This window comes from Polyodon spathula, chromosome 8 (genome assembly GCF_017654505.1).
Source record: "Polyodon spathula isolate WHYD16114869_AA chromosome 8, ASM1765450v1, whole genome shotgun sequence".
NCBI lineage: Eukaryota > Metazoa > Chordata > Actinopteri > Acipenseriformes > Polyodontidae > Polyodon > Polyodon spathula.
Genome location: NC_054541.1, coordinates 46,457,651 through 46,481,622, shown reverse-complemented (window position 1 = coordinate 46,481,622; position 23,972 = coordinate 46,457,651). Strand labels below are relative to the sequence as shown.

The 23,972-nt window shown below is 37.6% G+C and overlaps 1 protein-coding gene across 1 annotated transcript in view; it reads left to right on the top strand.

Annotated features, from left to right (window-relative positions):
- LOC121320042 (palmitoyltransferase ZDHHC17) overlaps positions 1-22,039 on the top strand; it is a 30,163-nt gene extending 8,124 nt beyond the window's left edge. The window contains exons 4-17 of the mRNA XM_041258178.1: positions 433-510; positions 2,429-2,573; positions 4,937-5,001; positions 5,910-6,072; positions 6,559-6,684; positions 7,562-7,704; positions 8,243-8,343; positions 14,499-14,623; positions 15,798-15,860; positions 16,068-16,161; positions 16,586-16,669; positions 17,854-18,011; positions 18,642-18,736; positions 19,191-22,039. Of these exons, the coding sequence (XP_041114112.1) occupies positions 433-510; positions 2,429-2,573; positions 4,937-5,001; positions 5,910-6,072; positions 6,559-6,684; positions 7,562-7,704; positions 8,243-8,343; positions 14,499-14,623; positions 15,798-15,860; positions 16,068-16,161; positions 16,586-16,669; positions 17,854-18,011; positions 18,642-18,736; positions 19,191-19,329 (1,579 nt within the window). The 3' untranslated portion in view covers positions 19,330-22,039. The remainder of the gene's footprint in view (positions 1-432; positions 511-2,428; positions 2,574-4,936; positions 5,002-5,909; positions 6,073-6,558; positions 6,685-7,561; positions 7,705-8,242; positions 8,344-14,498; positions 14,624-15,797; positions 15,861-16,067; positions 16,162-16,585; positions 16,670-17,853; positions 18,012-18,641; positions 18,737-19,190) is intronic.
- Positions 22,040-23,972: the final 1,933 nt, after the last annotated feature.

The window sequence follows — 23,972 nt, the reverse complement described above, 5'->3', positions numbered from 1 at the left end:
TTATAACGAAGAAATGTATGTAAAGATCAATGTGTGTTACTAGATCAGACTTGAAGCTCACAATTGGATTCAGTTTTATCCCCCATATTTGACTATTTTACATCAACATTTTTTTAAATACCTGTACCTCCAACTTAACTCACTCTTTATCAGCAGCACACATGCTTTACATGCCCTTGTGATCAACACATGTGCTGTTTATTATCACGGTGCACACTTTGCTCCGTGTGATTCTTTTCTTTGTTTGAGTAAATAAAGAATGAAAAAAAAAACAAAAACTTAAATCTGCCTGCTTTTCTTTACCAGTGATGTTGATCTGATACAGTTCCAAGAGATCATGGGTAAAAAGAAAAAACAGGATTTTTTGCATTGGAATTTGCTAACGCTGTCTAGATGCTCATTTGTACAATTACACATGTTCTGTTTTTATAGGTATTACATATCAAAGGGTTCTATTGTAGATCAGCTTGGAGGAGATCTCAACTCCACACCGCTCCACTGGGCAACAAGGTAGAGGCCCCTGTACTTCTTTTTCTGGGGATATCTGTGTTGTTTTTGTTATTGTGTCATCCTCGCTCAGCATTTCCAGCAACACTAGCCAGTCACTTCTTTTGATGAGTTATTTCCTCAAGCAGTTTGGGTATTTGAAAATAATCAGATGCTTTTCTGCTACATCTGAAAAGCACAGTTTTCCTTTTCTGCATTGGTGTCATCTTTAATTCACTTTCAGAGCAGCCTGGGGTGGTGGTTCTTGAAATGAAAGATTTTAAAAGCTTAACCGTAGGTAATGGCTTTTGAAAGCAGATAATACTCAGCTTAGATGTGTGTACTTTACATTTTAAATCTGTAAGTGATCATTTTATAGGTCAAATCTTTGAGCATTTTTGTTTAAACAGCAGTGTTCATGGTATAAACTAATTGATTATTACACTTAAAATATTATTTATATTTGACCTTATTTTTTTTGTAAAGATTAACTTGTGTACAGTATGTGTGTGTATATATATATATATAGTGTGTGTGTGTGTGTGATGATTAAAAAGTAACTTGCATTATTAATAAACATGAAACTGATAGTTGTAGTTTACGGAGAGAAAAGAAAGAAATACAGAAAGCTTTTAGAGTACTATGAAAATACTACCTCCCTAGAGTGTGTGTGTGTGTGTGTGTGTGTGTGTGTGTGTATATATATATATATATATATATATATATATATATATATATATATATATATATATATATATATATATATACGTGTGTGAATCAGTCGGTCAGACAGGCTGTCGCTAAAATCATTTAAAGATATGTTCTAGTATAGCCAGGCTCAGTCCCACACAGGACTATACATGTCTTTATTGTTTCTCTTGATTTGATTGAAGCTCAAGCATATCTATTTACTGTCATGCAGTGTTGGTAATACAGGAAGAAAATAACTTTTAATAAGGAATAGTATATGATGTTTTTAAACCTTACACTCACACATTTGAATGGGAGAAGACTAATTTCCATAATAGAAAGCCACACTTTTATTCAAATAATCTATACACACTGTGTTACTGAAGGTTCACAAGAGATCTAAAAACATAGGTTTGACACTATGGTATAAGTTTATTTGCACATTACCTTTGCTTTATCCTGTGTATATTACAATAAAAACATAATCCTGATTTTGTTTTTGATATTTTTATTCACACATCAGTAGTCACACAGGGAAAACATTGTATATGTTACCAGGAGAAGGAGAGAATTTCTCTTAAAAAATGGAGTGAATGCCATTCAAAGCACTATTTAAATTGCAGGCATTGCTTCTGTAAATATTCTGGATAGAGTGTGAAATTGCTTTTTGGCAGGTTTGGACAAACTTCTGTTTATTCACTATAAGTAACAACTGTTTCTTTAAGTGTACACTTAACCTTGAATACGAGATCCTTGGTCTCTTGTATATTATTCTTTGTATATACTGTAATCTCTAATAAACAGTATCAATTCTTCAGATATAAATATGTTTTCCACCTCATTTTTTGTAAGTTTTTATGACTATATCAGGTGACTGATTCATTGTTTCTCTGCTGATGGAATCCTGTTATGCACTCTGAAATACCAAGCTGCATCCCTCTTTCAGATCTGATAGACTGTGATAAAGGGTTGATAGTGCGGAACTGGTAGGCAGGCCCTTTCCAAGACAGAAACATCACTGTTAATTCATGAGGAACAGTTGCAAAAATGAGGAGCCTTTGGTCCATTCTGGAGAATACTTTTTCTGCAGATTCTGGGTATTTAAACACCTTTTAGTAGTAACCCACACAATTCAGACATACTGGCAGTAGCCTGTGTTCGCTCTGTATAAAATACTACAGTACTAGTCCCAAATGGGGATCACTATTTCCTATACCCTGCATCATGCAGTGTGATGTTGTTTTTTGTTCAGACAGGGCCACTTGTCCATGGTTGTCCAGCTCTTGAAATATGGAGGTGACCCGTCACTCATCGATGGGGAGGGCTGCAGCTGTATTCACCTGGCTGCTCAGTTTGGACACACATCAATTGTTGCATATTTTATAGCCAAGGGTCAGGTAGGTGCAAATACCGATTCCACTGTGGTGGTTAATTGCATTCCATGAATACAAACAGGTGTAATATGTAAAGGTAAAAAAGGAGTACTAACCAAGTGTTTCAAACCCATTTGCCTCTGTGTTGTTCGCATTAGCAGCATTGTCACTGCTCTCCTCCTTTTATTCCATTGAAGATCTTTTGGTTCCTTTTCAAGTTCATTGCTGGAAATTTAAATAAATAAAGCATTTTTCTTTCCCTGGTATAGAATCACTTCCTGTGCGGTAGGTCCTGATCACAGGCAGACCCTATGATGTAGCTCAGCTTCATCCCAGTGAAGTGATTTGGTACCAGGAAGTAACAGCTACTTTTACTTCTATAGCGTTGTCTTTTGAAACATCTGCACGTTCCAAATTCAAGAACAGGAAAATTACCAAAATATGTGAAATAACTTGGCTAACCCTTCTGTATTGAGGCAGTGGTGTTTGGTGCTTGGGACTGAATGTACTGTTTAACGCTTCAGTTCCTGTTGAAGGGTAAACTGGGTTTTTATTATGCTTCTTCATCATGGTATTTGCTATCTATTAATGCTGTAACAGTGCAGCTCCAAGCTCTGTGTTTGTGGATGTGATTAAATACTGGTGGATAATTGATCTTCCTCCATACTGCCTTCATTTTTTTTTTTTAGAATTGTTGACTAATGAAAAGGCAATTGTTTCACACCCAGTATTGCAGGCAATTTTAGATGAATTCGTTTAACAGTTAAGGCTCCTTATAAAATGTATAGTAGTATAAATAGAATCTGATTAAAATGAAATTACAATCCGTTTTGGTTGAATCTATTCAGTCAAATTTTATTCTGACCCTCTCGTTTCTTGTATCTCTTGAAGTATGTTGATTTCTCTGTGAATATCTTTCAGGAATATATTTCAGTTTTAAATACTAAGGGGTCTCTCAATCAAGTTCAGTTTTATACTGAAATCTGATTTCTGGTTGCATGTTTAATGCATTCTAGCCCAGTTTATCGTCCTGCACTCTCTGCTTCATTAGAAAGCAGACACTGCTGGCTTTGTCTTTGTCACGACACAACCATCCTTCGCTACTACCTGCTGCGCTGGGGGGTTTTAGTATCATGTGTAAAGACTGTTTCAGTCGGCGAAGCAAAATAAAAATGCAAACAAAGGAAGAAAGGGTTATTTTTGCTTTGACAGGAAATACCTGTAAATATAATATTTTCAACACAGACGTCTGAGGTAACAGGCTTGGGTTGACTATTGCACCTTTTAAAATGCAGCATTGTGTTGCTGAGTGTCCCTGTATATGGTGTTTATGGTGAATCCAGAAATTCTAAAAAACAGGCAGCATTTAAAGACCTCTAGTAGAAACATTTGTCATTGCATTCATTTGTTTTCATTTAGTATTTTTAAATATAGCGCTGTTGAGAGTTTTATAGTTGTGAGATGAAATCCAGTATTTGAGTAATGATATTATTTGTCTTTGAGCTTCAAATCCAGTCTTTGAAACAGAAACAGCAACCCACTTATTTAAAAAAAACAAAAAAAACAACAACGCTCTACTTTGGTTACTCATGCATGATTAAAACAGGATAAAAAGCCAGATGGTAAAAGCAGCGTCCCTGGCATGTTCCACAGCACAAGTCCAATGGGCTGCTACATCGCCACACAATACATTATTAAAGTCCTTATTTTAAGAGATACTTAGAGGGCATTCGTGTGGCAGTAGCAGCACCTCACTTGAGTAAAAGGACTTTGATTTAGCAGCAGCCATTCATACTGTTAATGGGAGTGTGGTGTAAAATCTGCCATGGTTAGCTGGGCGTACCAGTGCTTGAGTCAAGCACAGCTTCACTTGTTAACACCGAATCAGGCCAACAGCAGCAGCCAGTGACTTAAAAATAAGCAGGGATTTGTCAAGTGTATAACATCCGCACTCCTGCAGATGTAATTCTGTATGTGTTTACCAGTGCAAGTCCGCTGCATAAAGCATAGCTTTGCAAATATGTATCAGACTTTATCTGTGTAGCCATGTGATTCATATAGTGTAGACACATTAAAGAGACCAACCGTTTTGAAAAATAAGTGCAGCTTAAGCTATTGTACCTTTTTATGAATGTAGAACATTGTTAACAAGGAATGGTTTACAAAGTGTACAGACAGCTACTCTGTTGCGGGGGGGGGGGGGGGGGGGGGGGGGGGTGTTTGTGTGGCACTGCATCTGTAAGGTCATAATAATTCTCTTCACGGTAACTTCCTAAGAAATCTTTCTGAAGTTGTTTTATTTGGCCTTTTAATATTGTTAGCTTTGGTGCAACTCATTTTGGGAATAATTGCTGACAATGAATTTAGTTTTTCTTTTCCTTTCAAAGGATGTTGATATGATGGATCAGAATGGTATGACCCCGTTAATGTGGGCAGCCTATAGGACACACAGGTAAGGCCGCTTGGATTGCGCTTAAAATAGCTTTACGCCTTCAGAATGCACATCCAAAGAAAGTTTAAAATCACTAGTTTTCTATGTGAGTAGTCTCTAGGACAGTTGTTGACAACCAGTAGATTGTCACCTCACATACGTAAATTAGTGTTGACAGCTGTCTTCTAATCCCTAACATACAAAGAGGCTTTGGTTAAATTAGATCAGCTTACTTATTCTTTCAATATGTTATAGATACTGTACTCTTTTACTAGTGTCATCTGCCTTTGGACTCTGCAACATAACTCATTGCCTTTAACTTTTTTTTTTAGTTTTATAAATATAAAACAATATTTTTAGTTTGATTGCTCAATAATGCACCAGGAACACCCTCATTTCATAGTAAGAGTAGAAATACATATTGAATTACACAGACATCTTAGAGTAAGCAGAAGGATTGTGGAAAATACAGTGTTATACACCCCCCGTGTACTGGGGTTTCAGATCTGTCCTCTAAATCACTGCAGGAAGAGCTATTTAAAAAAAAAAAAAAAAACCTCTAACAAGTGCTCTTGCTTTTCTGTTCCGTACCATATTCTGGATCATTATTACTGTGTTACCTGTTTGACAGTATGGGCAATAATCCTCACACTATCAGTGCACTACTGAGGACATTTTCAAAAGAGCTTTGAAACTGAATTTTTAAAAGCTGTCCGGATGTTAACAGTGAAATGAAAAATGACAGGCACGTTATTTAACCAGTTGTAGGAACACGTTGGGACGTGTAACGCTGTATTCTTCAGAACCCCGCTGCTTCCTCTTTTAAAGCTCTTCTCCAGATGGTAAGACTTTTCCAATAGAATGTCGTATTTAGGATTGCTGAAAGACAGGCCTTATTGCTTAGCATTTGATTCTCATTGCTTTTGCAGTGTGGATCCCACCAGGTTGTTGCTCACGTTCAACGTGTCAGTTAACTTGGGGGACAAATATCACAAGAACACTGCTCTGCACTGGGCAGTCCTGGCAGGCAACACTACGGTTATTAGCCTGCTGCTGGAGGCTGGTGCTCATGTGGACTCGCAGAATATCAAGGTAAGAATCTAATCAGTTCTATCGTTAAAGGGGAGTTGCTTGTGTGGCAGTAATAGTACAGATATGAGAAAGACAAAACGGGACATAGGCAAGAATAAAATATTTTTTTGGTTTAATTTATTTCAGTAGATCAGCATTTAAATAACAATAGCTATTAGCAACTGCTGCGTCTATAGAAATATTGGCAGATAGGTAATGCCAGGACTATTTTGTTTCTGTATCGCTTATGTGGAGCATGCTTTGGTACAGAACTTTACAAATCAGAGTTCTTCTTCATAATTAATGTAATAATATACTGTATCCATTTTCAGGCTGGAATACAGTAGTACATTATTTGGAAGTTAAATAAAAAGCCTTTATTGCTAACCCAACAGTTATGAAGATGACAAATATGACAGGATTGTAACAGTCATGAGAATTATATGTGTCTGCAAATTACTATTGTTAGAGTAATAATAATTGCAAGCTCTTGTTCTGTTTAAACAGGGCGAAACACCACTAGATCTCTCCAAACAAAGGAAAAACATCTGGATGATTAACCATCTGCAGGAAGCAAGACAAGCAAAGGGTTTTGACAGTCCTTCGTTCCTAAAGAGGTTGAAGGCAGACAAGGTAAACCTGCAGATTCCCTGACGACTCCATTGGTCAATCCAGCTGAGGTTGACCTGGTTTCGGGGGAGGTGTTCCAGAGTAGTTATGGTGCATGCAAAATAAGAGCTGTGCATTTCAGGCCCCACATACTGAGAACATGTGTGAAGATTGCAACGATTGCATGATTTTAACCAAGCCATTGAGGGGTCGTTAAACCCTCCTTGGTCCGCTTGATCTGGAATGACCCTGATACCAAATAGCTATGTGATAAATGAACTATAGTGGATATGTGTTAAATTCTACTGGGTAGTATGGTAGAAGCTTGTCTAATATTTCCAAAAAATGTTTGCTGAAAATTTTAGATTTGTTTTTGGCCGTAAAGACCTTGAAATTCTCTTGCAAAACTGTGCATTTTCAGTTTTTGCCCAGCAGGTGGCACCATGTAAACGTTTAACACCCAAGGGGAAAGGGGATTTTGACCACAGATGTAAGAACATAAGAAAGTTTACAAACGAGAGTAGGCCATTCGGCCCATCTTGCTCGTTTGGTTGTTAGTAGCTTATTGATCCCAAAATCTCATCAAGCAGCTTCTTGAAGGATCCCATAGTGTCAGCTTCAACAGCACTATTGGGGAGTTGATTCCAGACCCTCCAGATAATTTGTTGAAGTTCATGATATAAATTCATCTGAAGGCTTACACTGCACACTGCTATCTGAAACCTAGGTAAGATTAAATCTAGAGCTGAGAACCAGTCTGTCGAAATGAATAGGCAAGATGTCTCTTCAAGTTCAAAGCAAGGTTATTCAAATTAAGGAGGTGTAAAATAACAATAAAACAATGCCTTTAGCTTGCCTTATGCACAGGGTCACCCTTTTTCGTCTTGCTCTGTTCAATCAGGAGTTTCGTCAGAAGGTGATGCTGGGAACTCCGTTTCTTGTCATCTGGCTGGTGGGTTTCATAGCTGACTTAGACATTGACTCATGGCTTATCAAAGGCCTTCTGTATGGAGTGGTCTGGGTGACAGTGCAGTTTCTTTCAAAGTAAGTGAAAAAGTCAAGATGATTTTTTTTACCAAAACACTATTGGACTTGAAGGCATTTCTAGAATTATGATATGTGGTAACCCTTTCACTACAACATTGTTTTCGGCTCTGGCATTCTCAATGATACAGATCACATGCTTTGACATAGGATCTGCATAGCTGTGTTATATGGTTCTCTCATTACAGGTGGTGTCCAGTAGAAATTAACTGTTTTACTGGCACATTTGTTTTTCACCTCCTGACATGTTAGTAATACAGATGTTGTTCACATTTCTATTCTACTCCATGTTTACAAAACGTTCGATCTGATATGACATAACCCTTTGATAATGATACCTGGGATGCTTTGTTTTTGTCAGTCTTGTAGCAGGTGTATCAAAAAATGTTTTCCCAACCACTCAATATTGGCATTGGGCTAAGGGAGGTCATTACATTGAGTCATCAATACTTTAAAGTAATGCTGTTTCGTGGTATTAGGTGACACTTTGCAGATGTTCAGGCCTCTGCTTCTAATCCTGTTTCTCTTCTGTTTAAAGGTCCTTCTTTGATCACTCCATGCACAGTGCCCTTCCTCTTGGAATATACCTGGCAACGAAATTCTGGATGTACATAACATGGTTCTTCTGGTTCTGGAATGATATCCTTTACAACATCTCTCAGAGTAGATCACACATTCACTCCTGTAAGAATCTTCTAGAGTAGACAATGACTGTTGTGTTTGTAATTTTTCCCCTTGAGTTGCTTTCTGTGGGTGTGTGACAAGACAACGTCACTGGCAATGATGTTCAGACCAGGAACGGAGACTTTGGCGCACGTTGCAGGTTTCAAGCGCTAATGTGCATGTTTTAATTATAAATACAAATTAATAAACAAAACACTAAACATTAGACAGAACAAAACACATAAAACAAAATAAACGGCACAAGGGCCAAAACAAAAGGTCTGTAATAACAAACCTGGAGAACACCTGAGACGGGTCAGCACAAAAACACCTTCACCTCTCGCCAGCATGAACACTAACACACACCTCTGTTCATCCTATTTATACACCTGTGGCTGGAGCCTTAATTAAGCATTTAATCACATTTTCAGTTACTGGCTCCAGCCACATTCCCACATATTTTTGCAGGGAGGATTTGAACTCCCTCCCTGCCACCCAATATTCCCCACACACACCCAGGTCTTTGCCCTACCACAGGATGTTTTAATTCTGATTTTTCAAAACTGATACAAAAGCAATTCATGCAATATTTATGTGGCACATTTGAGTATTTTTTAAAGCTTCTTTATAAGACCCTCCAACAAAAATTAATTAACTGATGCAAGGAGTTGACTTACTGGTCAAGGACTTGATCCACTTGATATTAAATAGCTGTGGTATATTTCACTAAATAATACTGTATTTCAGTGGTTGTGTTTTTATGCCAGATTATACTCGATCAAAGCCAGATTAATATAGTCTGCATTAGACAGCTGATTCGTTATTGCAAGTGTTGAAATGTGGGCAACGCAGAGAATAGTTTTAAGATGCTACATGCTTTTGCCAAGAGATTACCAGTTTTCAATAGGGGATGCAGTGCATAGGAAATTCCGACTGGCAGTTAGACTTTAAATTTCCTCTAGGTTAGTACTGAGAATGTAACGGGCAATTTTGAACATGCTGTATATTATCTCCAAAACTAATTTACCTTAAGTTAAACATTGTAACAGACTTGTTGCACATCAGACTTGCCTATAATTCCACTAAAACGTTCTAGTAAAAACATGCATGAGCTTCTGATAGTTTGTTTTTCTCTTGGATTACTTCCCCAGCACCTGGGACATGTGGACCACACAGGCACACGCTCATGCATTTCTTCTGCTAGTCCAGTCTTCGGCCGGCCAGTTTGTACCAATATCTGCGTCCGAGTTCTTCTGAGGGGCTGATATCTTCTGAGTTATCACTTGGGAAGCATTTCAAATTTGTGAAGCCTTATAGGGAAGCACCTGCCAACCAAGTGCCCAGTCTGCCTTGAATCAGTTATGAGAGGGATTGCGGTGTGTGTAGTCTTGACAACATAGCTACAAAAAAGAAAATAATCACACATTCATTCCTGTAAATGTCTTCTATAGTATAGTAGACAATGATGTAATGAGATTGATGTACAGTAGGTGAGTGGGATTGCCGTGTGTATACTAGATATTGCTGTTTCAGCTTTTTTGTTTTTTGTCTGCTGAAAGAAACCCAAATGACATTTATGATCTCCTTAAGATTCGTTTTGTAGTATAGTTTCTCCAGCCTGTCTACCTGCACTTTACAGATTTAGTCAGTGAGATGTTGTTGAGCTTATCAAACCAATCCAGGCTTATTTTGGACCATTTAATTGTATATTTTGGCTGGATGTGCTATGACAGAAATGAGTCTTTCCTCAAAATGCTTTCAGCTGTACTTATTTTCTGACTGGCTGCACTGTTTAACTTGAAGAATATTTATTATACAACCCCCATACACCCACCTGCTCAACAGCTCATTCAGACAGCAAGAGAAATATACAGTGCAGTTTCACCATCTGGCAGTATTCCTGTAGCTGTCTCCAGAGCAACAAATGTTGTCAAAGGTTGTCTGTGTACTTAGGAGTACTGTAAATCAAGGTCTGTACCCGTTTATATGTTACGACTACGTGGAGCACATTGGTTTGCTGTAATATTGGATTTCAAGTCAATGGTTATCCACAGCAATGGGAGGGACAGCGGATGCTCATTTTGAACTTTTAAAATTGTATATTGAGAGCCGTTTTTTAGCTGAACGTTTATAATGATTCATTATAACTTTATTGTAGAGGCATGAGTGAGCCTGTCTAATTTATATGTTCAGTTCCTCATAATGCGATGAATGTTTTGATCTGCTGTAGAGTACTTTAAGTGTGTGCATCTGTTCACTCAGCGTTAAGTCTTGCGGTGCACGCCTCTCTCTCTCTCTTTGGACAGTAGTTCAAAGCCAGTGTAAGCTGCAGAGGACAGACATTGCACAGCTACAGCTTTCCTCTAAGTCAAACTTATTGTAATGGAAAATTCCATAGTCATTAATAAAGGATAATGAAATCATACACTTGAAAAAGCCAAGTGCTTTGAAACAAACTCAGTCAATTATTCTCTTTTTGGATCGCTCCACAGTCAAACTGCGACTTTTCTGGGCCGTGTTTAGCTGCCTGTATTGTTTTCTTGAGGATTTTGTCATCAAGGCAAATATATAATGATTTCTACGGTGTTACGTTTTCACCTTTTCTTACTTTTGGCTGTTTCTAGTAAAATCATAACAAATACAGTAGCTGAAGTATACCTTCTTCACTCATGTAGTGATGTAGTGGCAAGTGAGTTAATGATGGAGGGAGCTTAAGCTAAAATTCTAAGTGGAGTGCACAGAAGACTAAAGTGTGTGAAGAATTAAGTAACCCTACATCGGCAAATTTCAGCGTCTCCAGTTATTATACAGTAATAGAAATGTTGTTTTAAATTACATGCTTCCTTTTTAAACCATTTATTTTTTCTATTCACTATTGCTTTTAATCAGAACCAAAGTTTCTGTATTATGAAGAGCTGAAAATACAAGTATGGTTTTAGTTAAAACTATGGAATGTACAGTATGTCAAAAACAAAGTCTAGTAGAATTTATTACATTTGCAGAATAAGATTGCACAATGGCAGTCTTTCTATACACACTAGCCATGCCTCATAGGGATTACAAGAAAAAGAATTCAATTTTATTGTGAAATCTGGATTCGAGAAGCCACAAACCAGTTAAACAGCCACATCGCCTTCTCTTTCTCAGTAACCCGTGATGTAACTAGAATACTAATTACATTGACAGGCTGTTTCAAGTTTTATTTCTAGTTTGTTCTGTTGGCCATTTGCCTTGCTCCTGTTAAAAAGACTTTGCAGAACAATAAATGTCAGTTCTTCCTTGAGCAAGCCGTTTTCACAGTGATGCAAGTAGGAATGAGTCATGATTAGCCTTTCAGCCAAGTGGAGAAAGTGTTCTTCGTAGCCACATTAGTTTTCCATAAACCTGACAACTTCCTGTCATGTAATGCCCCTTGAAGCATACATCTCCTGTAGAAAGAATATATCGTACCTGGGGGGTGTAAGTGGACACAGTATGTTTTTCTATTGTAAGCTTTCTTTTTTGTGAACTATGGCAGTGTACTTGTAGTTGAGTCAAATGCCTAATTCCTGCAAAGACACTTAAAATGGCATTACAAATGTGTGTTGACTCTCGAGGCAGGTATTAGAGGATTGTGGGATAGCTTTCTGCTGGTACCAGTGGAATTTCAGAACTGTCAACCAGTATCTGCAAGTCACTAGGCAGGGGGAGCTACATTGGGGAAAGGCATACAATACATTTCCGCGAATGTAAAAGCACTAGTTTATAAACTAGGTGTAATTACAAGAATAGAGATGCATCAAATGCACATTTATTAAGTGGTATTAGTTTCATGAACTACTGTTGCAGTTGTAAACAATGAGCAATCAGTACAATACATTAGAATGAAGTTTGCATCACAGCGGAACAGCTGTAGCCGATCTCTCCTGGTATGCAGGGCAGGTGGGAGCTAAAAGCCAAAGTATTAACAACAATTGCTGTATGTGGATTTTGTGCCCCAGTTATGATGCAGAATAACTAATGTCTGTGCCTGATTGGTTTTATGTGCATATGAGGTGACCTAAGATCCTGTGGAGTCTTAAAAGGTACCCAGCTGGGTGCATCCCAGCAACTGGTCTAACCTTTTCTACAGTCACTCCACTGACAAAACTGTAGGTGCTAGAAAACAGTGCTAGGCATCAATAAACTTTTTTACATGTATATATCATGTATAAATTATGCATTTTAAACATTCTTATGCATGTACAGTAGATGAAAGAAGTGTTGCCTAATGGATAGCAGTGTGCAAGCAAGGAGATTTTGACATTCATTCCCCAGCGATATGGAATTTTTAAACAGCCAGCTTTTAGATAAGAATATGCAAACAAGCGTAAATACAGTAAAGTAGCTCTGAGCTATCCCGAGTAACAAAAAACATTTATGCCAGATTGACAGCAATTTATGGCCGCTAGAGAAAAGTACATAAACCAGGAGTTGGACAAAATAGAAATAAATGAACTCCAGTGTTTATTCATTTAAAAAAACAATTTTTAAATCCTGTCTTCCTATCTAGAAACAGGCATAACATACACAGAGCTTCTTTCAATAATGCCCGATCCAAGACTACGCAACACTGGTAAATTAAGAGAAAGAATAAAAGAAAGCTCAAAGAAGTTTACAGAATTTTTAATCTATTCCAGGAAAAAAAAAAAAGTGCAGATTTCTCTTCATAATTTGAGCATAATGTGCCGTGTTGCTGTTTCTGTTTTCCCCTGCGACTGAAGCTGTGTTAACTGGGTGGCACTGGAGAGCTCTCCCAATAAAACATACTGGAAAGCATTCCGCCTCAGAACCCCACAAATTACATACAAACTGTTTGTTGGTTAGATTGTATTCAGTCCTTCTAAAAGGAGTTGAAATAACTGCACAAAAGCCCACCAAACTATACATGCCCTGTCTATATAATACTACCAGTGTTTAATGATGCCTGTGCATGGGTCTGTATTATATACAGTCTCTTAGTGTTCCTGAACACTGTAGGATGAGCTGTTTTGTCTATAACTATTGTTCTTTCCTGTCATTTTTTAACACTTTTTTTTTTTTCATATCTGCTCTTTGCTGTTATCATAGACTGCCCTCCCATTACCTCTGCAGTCTGGGTTTGGCTATGTACAGGAAAGTACCGACAATAGGAATTCTAATAGGAAACTAAATAAGTATTCAGAACTGATTTATGACCAAGGACATATGTGCAAAAAAGACAAAACAATTGTGATTATGTTGAATAAAACGTTAATAGTGATATGTACACCACAGCAGGCAGCAATGGGAGGGAAAGTGTTTTGTGGTAAGCCCAGTAGCCTGTTCAGTAATACTTTTAATAGCTTTATAAGCATTTAAAGAAATGGGATTGTGTTGCTGTCGTTTTAGTGTAGCCTTTAATGTGGCTATTGATATCATAAATATCTGTGTGGGAATTAGATTGTGGTAACCTCGCTACACTATAAATCAGTGAAGAGTTATGGATCAACTGATTTGAGTAAATGACTTCCATACCATTTAATGCCATCGGTAATACCAGATCTGTGAGCACTTGTAAAGTACATGTTTTATTTGCCAGTACCTTTATTTAAACCTATTTTAAATTAGTCAAAATAGCCATCAAAATAAGTTACGGCTTCAGTGTTTTAATTTCATAAAAGGAAATATTTAAACAATATTAAATGTGTCACCTGTTTATAAGCTGTCACTTGGAGAGATTTAAAAGTAGGTGCATGTGTGTGTTAGGGAGGAAATAGCCTGGCTGTTCTGTAAGGTCAGACTCCTGAATGGCCGTTTATAAAAACAAAACAAAAAATTGTGTTTTACTTTTCATACGGGAAATTAAGTAGAGCATACCATGATCTAAGTAAATAATGTAGGAGTTGACTGGTTTGAGCTTTCAAAAAAATGTAGTCTCTTATATTCCTGATCTGGTTTTACTCAAAACATCATCCACTTTCTTTCATCTTCTTAAATCTTAATGAATGAATTGTAAAAATAGGCTTACGCAACCTATTTTTAGAGTTTGCAGTTAAAGGCATACAGATGTTGTTCTGTGTCGTCGCTCCAGGAGCATTATAGATCTGTCACTGCTTTCTGAAACGCTGTGTTAGTTCCTTAACACTTCACACATCTTCCTTTTGTCACTATCCATATTCCATTCATTCTCAACAGTGTAGCACTTTTCTACAACTTTGGAAAATCCTGGAAATCTGACCCAGGGATAATTAAAGCCACAGAGGAACAAAAGAAAAAGGTAAAAATGTTGAATGTTAGAGCGGTTACACATTAGGGATCCGATATAAATGTAAGTGTGTGTGTGTTGTGGCAGAATAGGGGGAGGAAAGAGGACAAATGTAGTCCAGGAGTTAGCACAAGATTACATTCCCCTGAATGCCTCTGGGCCGTTTAACCAGAATAAGAATCAACTAGCACTAATTTAAATAGCAAGCAGGTGTTTAAGCCAGTCTAAAACTGGACCCTGTGTCTGCGTGAAGTCTGTGGGGACAGGCCAATATGAAAAAGGTATTTCATATTTGAGAAAGTGTTGGTTTTGGAGACCTGGATCTTACAAAGTTTAGTTAAGACTCCTAGGTAGAGTTAGGCTTTTGGTTTCTTTGTATTTTGTTTTGTATTGAAAATAAATCTCCAGGCACCGCCCTGTTTGAAAACTTATCTATCTGTGGTCTAGAGTACTTTTTACACAAGAGACAGTGTTAAAGGACCCGAGTGTCAATGCAACCCCCCTTTGCCACTGTGTATGCATTTGATCTGTATATGTTATTGCGTACATGTTTTATCTCATTTTAAAAAAGATCTTTTGGAATTAAATGTTATTATTTCTAATCAAGATCTATAACTGCATAATTAATAAATTTATAGATAGCCATGTATTACTTAAAACAAGTCTCCTAATTGCCAAAACGCCTCTGCAAGATGCTTCATATCCTCTGGTCTTGATCAGATTTTAGGCAGTATAAATCTTGCATCTCTGTCTGTCAGTATTGTTATGCTTTGGATCATGTGGTAATGGTTTAAGAGCTGTTATGCAGAGTTATCTTTATCTCACAAATTCAAACTTGTCATGATATCAGGATTAGGGAATTTATTACAGCCCACTCTTAAATATGAATGAACTGTTCAGACATCCAGAAAAGCACTGTTTTCATTCAGGTTTAGCAAACATCACTCCCCTATGTGCCCCCATCATTTTGGGCCAGTAGCAACTTGTTTTGTCCAAAGTAGTCCTCTGGGATTGTTTGAGATAAAAAAAAAAAAAGAAAGAAAAAGAAAATGAAATCTGTTTTATGCTTTTTATCTATGATGTTTGATACACGGCCTATATAAAAATGCACTAACTTGAATTCATTTAGCTGTTTTGTTGTGCCCATTCTTTCCTTTGTTGAATTAATCGCTGTTTTCAATTCCAGACCATAGTTGAACTTGCAGAGACAGGGAGTCTGGATCTGAGCATATTCTGCAGCACCTGTTTGGTAAATGCCTTCTGTTTTAACTCTAATTTGCTGTGTGTTGAAAGCTTAAACTGTGAGTAGGTGCTGCTGAAATGCTCCCCTTGTTAGTGGTTCTTTGTTAGAAATAAAAATGTATGCTTTACTTTTTTGCACTTTTACCTTAAATTATTTTCAATGGAGAGTATGTGAGTCGCATATTAATTCTGCATCGCGGTATTTGTTCAACAGATACAGAAACCAGTAAGATCCAAGCATTGCGCTGTGTGTAACCGGTGCATTGCAAAGTTTGATCATCACTGCCCGTGGGTAGGCAACTGTGTAGGTAAGTGATCACACACATAGTCCTTTTAAGAAATGCAGTTGAGAAGCACATGTTTCCTCAGACGCCTGCACAGTTAAATTATTACTATATATGTTTTTCCTGATCTTTTTGTTTTGTTTGAGCAGGTGTCCATAGAAAACAGTTTAGAGGAAACAGGAAAGGTGAGGCAGTTTAGTCTAGCTGTCGGATCAAAGGGACGGATTTGGGAAGATCATGGGTTTAAATCCCAGCTCAGTCCTTGACTCACTATCATCTTGATGAAGCCACTTGATTGTTGTGTGCTCCAGTCTCACCCAGCTGGAAGTGTGCTACAACCCGGCACTGTACATCAAACACTGCTAGTCTCTTCATTTAACCCTGCGGTGAGCGACTTCTCTTTCTGATGAAAAAGAGATGACTGACTCTTATTTTGTTTGTTGTTTAGGAGCTGGAAATCACCGCTACTTCATTGGATATTTATTCTTCTTGCTGTGTATGCTCTGTTGGATGATTTACGGTTGCATCTGCTGTAAGTGTATTGAAATTTTTTCACTTTTTAAACTGTTCAGTTGCTTGGAATAGCATGCCGTTTTGGACTCGCCAGGGAATTGGTTATACCAAGGGTTCCAGGATTGGGCAGATCAGTTGGTGTGTGATGTACACTCTAAAGGTCTGCATGTGGTATTGCCTTGTAAGGAAGTAAGGTATTGCAATGCTCCAGACCCAATAACTTTAGTCTAGTACTTTAGTCTAATACTGTTCAAGGGGGTGTGTTGGGAGGATGTCTATGTGCAGTTAAACGCATATGCTGGCATGTGGGACTGTGTTAGTTGTGAGATATAGAAGAAAGTGAAAATCCTTTGAGATTGTCTTATTAGTTTTATTGTCACAACATATCATCTGTAGTATAGGCATGCAAATTAATCCTACGTGTCTTGCATTTGAACTCGTCTTCATCCATGTGACTATAGGTTGGTTACGGGCACATGGACTAGTACTGTTCATGAAACCAAAGTTCCTTCTCCCATAAAATGGACCCGCATGAGCCTTTGTGCACAATTCCCTCTTATTCGATAAGGGAGCATTGCAATCCATAAAAGTTTTGAACAGCCATTTTTATCACACAGCATTTTCATTTAAAGCTTTTAAATGAAACCATAGCCTAATGTAACTGGAAACAGTTAACCGTAATACCCTGCTATCTAAAGATCAGCATGAGGTTGTCCAGCAAGCAGCCCTTTGAGAGGTACAGAAAGCCAAACCCTGCGCAGTCAGCCACTAGTGATTTGTTCCACATGACCTTGTTATATTTACTGTTTAGTCAGCCACTTGCAGCTCTGAGTGGTATTGTGTAAATATAGCAGAGGCAGCAATGCACTACAGAAGAAAGAAACACTGTTATTGTAATGAGTGAGAAATGTTTTCTTTGAAGCCAACGAAGCCATGATACTCAGAGTTTTTGATTCAGGCTGTTTTAATGTAAATGTTGATCCTTACTTGCGGTTCTGGAATTGCATTCTTTTTGAGTATTTCTGCATGGAGACACAGCCGGTACATAAGAAACATTTCCAAAGACGCACACTAATGTACTAAACCTACTCCTGCAGAGTTTTTACAAGTTAATAAAGCCCTGGGTTTGAAACCCTAAGGTGGTGGTTCTTAGTGTTCACATCCATTCTTGTGGTGTAAACGTGTCTGTGTTTTGTTTTAAAGACTGGAGGATTCATTGTGCAACCAGCTATTCAACGGATGGATTCTGGGCGTACATTACTCAGATTGCTACCTGCTCGCCCTGGATGTTCTGGATGTTCCTGAACAGTATTTTCCATTTCATGTGGGTGGCAGTGCTGATCATGTGTCAGATGTACCAGGTGAGTGCAGCATCCCATACCATTGCTGGAGATTGACTGCGATAGTTCAGCCACACAGATTAGTACATGACTGAATTTTAAGATCAGGGCTGAAATTTTAAATGTGTGAAGCTATTTATGTTGAAATGGTGACATAGGATACATTTTATTGTCAACTAAATCAAAGTGGTAACCTGTTTTAATTATTATGTGTGTTTACATATAAATCGATCACAAATGCCTGATGATTACTCTATGGATGTTACAGCCATACCACCTTGTAGCATGATATTGCCTGTACCTTGCAAAATTGGGCCGGGTTAGTAATTGGTAAATTAGTAGGCCAAGTGCTTTGTTCGTTCAAACTGACCAGGTTTTAGTAAACGATTTTGTACATTTCCATAGTCTGGAAAATACTGCATTAACTGGGTGCTAACCACTAGTGTGTCTGCTCTCGCCATCAAGAAGCTGAGAATTCTTCAGTCTGTTATTCAGAGTAACCAGCTTGTCAACATCTCTACCTGTAATTGTAATAACTGTTTATTAGTATGTGAAGACTGATTCAAACCTTTCAGTTTGACAGGTGCATTGAATTGAGACCTGTAATTGATATGTAAGCTTATGCTCTCATTCTTCTCTTTGTTTGGCCAGATCGCTTGCCTAGGTATAACCACTAATGAAAGGATGAACGCAAGAAGATACAAGCACTTTAAAGTTACAACAACATCTATCGAAAGCCCATTCAAGTAAGTACTTGACATCTGTCACTCAATACAAAAAAATGATTTCAACAACTCTCACATGCGCAATCAAATATATATAATATGGGGTTTATTTACATTTTTAGAACCACCAAATCTTTCCATGTTCAGGGTGGGGTTGTCATGCAAAATGACCCCAACGCGATGCAGAAAATTCACTTAACCCAAACCCGATCTGAACATGACCATCTGAAGAAGCAACCTCACTCAGGCAGTGAGCAACAACGTCGTAGTGTGCTTCGGTCTTCTATTAGCTGCATAGTACACAACAGAATACTTTCATTTTTGCTGTATTCCAATAAAATAACACATCAAATAGCAACCTAAATATTCTACATTTGTTTAATTCTAACAAATAATACATCTCTCCTTTTTTATTGGCATGATGGTCTAATTCTCTTATTTTTCATCTTTATCTTTTTTGCCACCCCGTTACCAGCCATGGATGTGTACGGAACATCATAGACTTCTTTGAATACAGATGCTGTGGTCTTATCCGTCTCGTTGTTGTAGACTGGACAAAGCAGTACACAATAGAATACGACCAAACGACAGGATCGGGCTATCAGCTGGTGTAGCGCTGCTGGTGCTTCCTTCTGAAGTCCTATCAACCATTGGCTGTTTCGGAGTGGTGCCTGAGAATTTCCTTACTGAGACTGACATCAGCTTGAACTAGCATGCTGTTGTGGGGCTACAGAAGAACGACTGCTGGAACCTCCTTTTCACTCAACGTCTTAAAAACACGGACAGTATAAAACTGCCAGCCACGCTGAGGAGGAGGAGGAGAATGCAAAAGGGGATTTATTTGTTCTTGAAACGGCAGTCATTTGCAGTTCATTTCATTGCAGCTGGGTTGTTTTTTGTTTTATTTTTCTGTATACATTTTGGCTGGTTTAAACTTTGAAATTTAACATTTCCATAAGATTTTACCCTTTAAGTAATGAATTAAGAATATGAGACATACATTGAAACAATTTTAAGCAGTTGTTGGCCTGGGGACGAAGGCATGTTACCAAATCTGATTTGTTAACGTATGTGCACCAGCTAATTTAAATATCTCATCCAAGATTCCTGTACTAAAATTGACATTGAGTACAGTATTTGGAGTAATGTGAAGAAGCTCAAATAATTATCTTGTGTAATGTGAATTGTTGTCAAAGTTCAATTCTACAAAACATAAATGCATACCAAGGGGTACTAAGTGAGCAGTATTCTTTAAAATATAAACATGCCTTTGCAGCCAACATTATTATTTTTTTAAACTATTTATAGCTTGAAGTTACTGTTGGAATATAATTTGTTTTGGACTGTATTCTCTAATTTACTGTGCAGTTCAGTTACCCTTCTCCTACATTAGGTGGAACAATCAACACAGTGTACAAAAAACGTAATGTATTTTAAGACAGCCTTTTTTAAAAGGGTGTATGACAAGTACAGCAGAAACATCCCCAAAACATTGAGCTGTTCTGGGTAGTCAGACTGCACTTGAAAGTGTGTGGAACTGTTAAATGAAAGTACACAGTGCTTCAGTTTCCATTTCACTGTTGGACACTATAAACTTATTTTTCTTTTTATTTATTTTTTTTATTTTTGTTAAACCATTGCACTGATTATTATTATTATTTTTTTTTAAACGATAAAGTTGGGCTAATTCATTGCTTCTGGAACACTTCCATGTTTACAGCAAGAGAGACAGCCATAGGCTTGTTTTAGATTAAATAAATAAATAAATATGGTAGCCACCAAGCTTTTGTGAGACACACCTATGAAATGACCTTGTAGCAGCACCTGGATACCAGTGTAAAGAGTCTTCATCTGTACATAAGTTATCTAGTTTTACCTTTTTTGTGAGTGAATCTGTCTGTGTTAGTTGAAGCTGCTCATTTTATTTATCCAACCAAAAAATAAAATTGTATTACTGTAGCTTTTAGCTTTTAGTGACGTCCAGTGCTGCCGTTTATAGGCATTTTTCCCAGTTCACTGCATGTCTGATGCTTGCAAGTATGGCAGTCCCTATAATCCAATCCATTTACTCCACTGAAGCAGCCTGGTGTTGGCCCAGAACGATCTTACCCAGAGAAACTGAGAATCTGTAAATAGTGATTGTTCAGTATTTGCAAGTAGACATCATTTTATTTTCCCAGTAACTGTTACTTTGGTAGCGCAAAACATTCATAATTTGCAAGTACCAAATATCAAACAAAAAATTGCAAAAACCAAGTGTACTGTTATGTTTGAATGTTTAATATTGGGGAATAAAAGTTTTAATAAAGAGTCTTGGGGCATATGCTGGGTTTGTCATAAAAACGGTTGTAAAGATGCAAAGCAAAAACAAACCAAACCCTTTTTCTTTGGTGTTCTTTGCTGTTTGCACGCAAGAGGTCACAGATGATTGCTGCAGAAACTTCAAGGCAACATTTAAGTCACACAAAGGCAACATGCATTTGTTTTATGGGGACAGGTTGCATCGTAGTTTAGGTCAATCCATGCACACTGTTACAGATCTCGTGCAAGAGCTAATGCTGACTTGAAACAAAAGGTTAAAAGGGATTGCATCATAACTCTTCCAAACTATTTTTTTAATTTTTTTTTTTAAAGAGACAGACTGCAACCTTAGAGACAGTTGAGAATCTTTTGGGTGTTTACCTGCCAACTCTGCTTGATTAAAAAATGGTTTGGCAGGCTGCAGTTAGATTAACTATGTACTACACGATCATTAACTCTTGAGACCTCTAAAAAGTATCCCTATGAGTTGTTCAAGTGATCTGTGAATATATGAAAGGGGACCATCGGTAGATTGCCTGCATGTCAGAGGAGAGGCCAGGTGAGCTATTAGCATTAGTGCAAATGACTAATCGGTGCAAGCACTGGAATTTAATACTACTACTACTTACTATGTTTTTTTTAAAGAAAATTTGACTATTGCTTACAAAATGGTACAGAGCAGGTATTAGAAACCATAGCTGTCACAATGCTTCAGTATATCGAGCCTTCTAGTCTTGCACAAGCTTCTTTCACCTATTGCGACCTGCACCCCAAACCTTACGTGTTTTTTTTTGCATTCATGCAAGCAGGTGAGTTACAAAGGGTAGTTCAATAACTAATGCATTGAATGCTGAATGTTTTTCTACACCTGTAACTGTCAATAATTCATTTACTTTTGCTGAGACCTTCATTGTACTACATTGTGAACAAAAATCAAACCTGTAAATGTTAATTAGAAAAAAATAATAGCTCTCGTTATACATGTCAGATTTTGTAAGTTATTAATCAAATAAACACAACCTATTACATAATGTTTAGACATTGTTGTTGATTGCTGTTCCCTTTACTGTAAAATGTCTATATGTTACACAAAGCTTTCAGAGTCTGCGTTGGTACTATCCAACTTTGGCTTGGTACTCCTACAGTAATTTGTTGAGCTTCTGAAGGTTGGATCCTGGGAGCCACTCACTAAATATGACGGCATTTTACAGGTACATTTGTTACAAGACTATTCCACATGCTGTGGATCTAGTTTAGGGAACCTGCATTTTACAATACTGACCCCTGCTTGGGTAGTGAAAAGTATATCTATATTGGAACTGCTGCGTGTCATAAGCTATATTCTGTAGTACTCCTGTGACTAAATCAGTTTTGTGTAGCAAAATAAGCTAAATATGAACATTCTGTCCTGCGAGATTTTTATGAAATAATAGATTTTTAGAAAGAATTGGAGAGAAAGGTTAACACTCTTAAGATGGCAACTGATTAACATGGGGATTAGAAAACGGAATTGTTTTTAGCTATGAAGCCACAAATGGACATTCAGTTGCTGAAGTGGTTTGGACAGTCATCTCACCTAAATCATATTTCATCTGTTGGGTGTTAAATAGGACAGGATTTCATTTGTCATAATCCATAGCCCTATGAATAAACTCGTGCAAATTTAAACTTGTTTGTCCAAATACTTGTTTAGGTTCCACCAACAGTTCCAAGCTCAGTTTGTTTTTCCAGAACATTGCTAGCAGGATGTGCAGGACACTTTCTGCATGTTAAAGTACTTGAATTCCAGACAGCACGCACCTCAAGAAGGCAAGTTGAGTGTCGGAAAAAATTCAGATCATTCTTTTGATTTTTGTCTACAAATTTTTATATTATACTTGGCTAGGATCTATAGGAAAAATGTCAACTTTGATTTTTTAGAATGGGACAAATCAGCCGCCTTATCCACAAAGGGCATTTTAAAATCTCAGCTCAGTTATGCAGTTTGTTACAGGCAAATGGTCTAGCCATTTTTTTCAAGTACAACAGTACAGAGACAAGAATGAAATGATTGTTAGTTTTCCAAAATGTCATTTTTCAAGCCTGTTGCATAGGGCCAAAGCCTTCTGAGCACACTACCATTACTTCTACCAGAGATCAGGCATGTTCCTGGTTCACAAAACCTTTCGGAGAACTCACCCTCTCCCCCACCGCACACCTGGCTCAATCCTGGAGTCACGATAGAGGGGAACTTGCTTCACATCACTTACTGCTTTCATTTTGATTCTTTGCTTGCAATCAATCTAAGTGTTTATGACTGCAGTTAGACAAATACAGCATGTTCTGACAAGACTGATTGTCCAATGAGAAAGGCACAGCCCACCTCAAAATTATACAACTGAATATTTCCATGACACTTCACTTAAAGAACTGCAACTATGGACACTAGAATTTGAATAGTAAGCAAACCAGCCATGTCCTTGGTCCTCCTGCACAAACCCTAAATGAGTGCTCACATGAATTAAAAGCAATACCATACATTTATCCAGTACAAATTGTGTAATGGAGCAATTCAATTACAAGTTTAAAAAAATGAGAGTAAAGATACAGGTTACCTTTCAGTTCATTTATTAAGGAGCAGTGTTTATCAAGTCAGTTTCATCAAGTCATGATAATTGACAGCCGTTGTAAACTGTACTTTACCAGGAGGTGAAATTTGAGGAAGGATGCATCAGCCCTCTGTTTTCAGCTTTTAGAACTACTCAAATTTGCCAGCTCTCTTAAACATGCATCCAAGTGTTTCACAGAAATGTGTTGTATCAGATACATCACTGTTTTTGTCTGATCTTCCAATTGTGTCCAAATTGAGAAAAGAACAATCTTAATTGAGAGAGGAAAGAGGGAGTTAGGTCTTCAGTCAGATGAGGAAGACCTGGAGTACTGAAAACAAACCAACATGGGACAAGAGACCAAACAC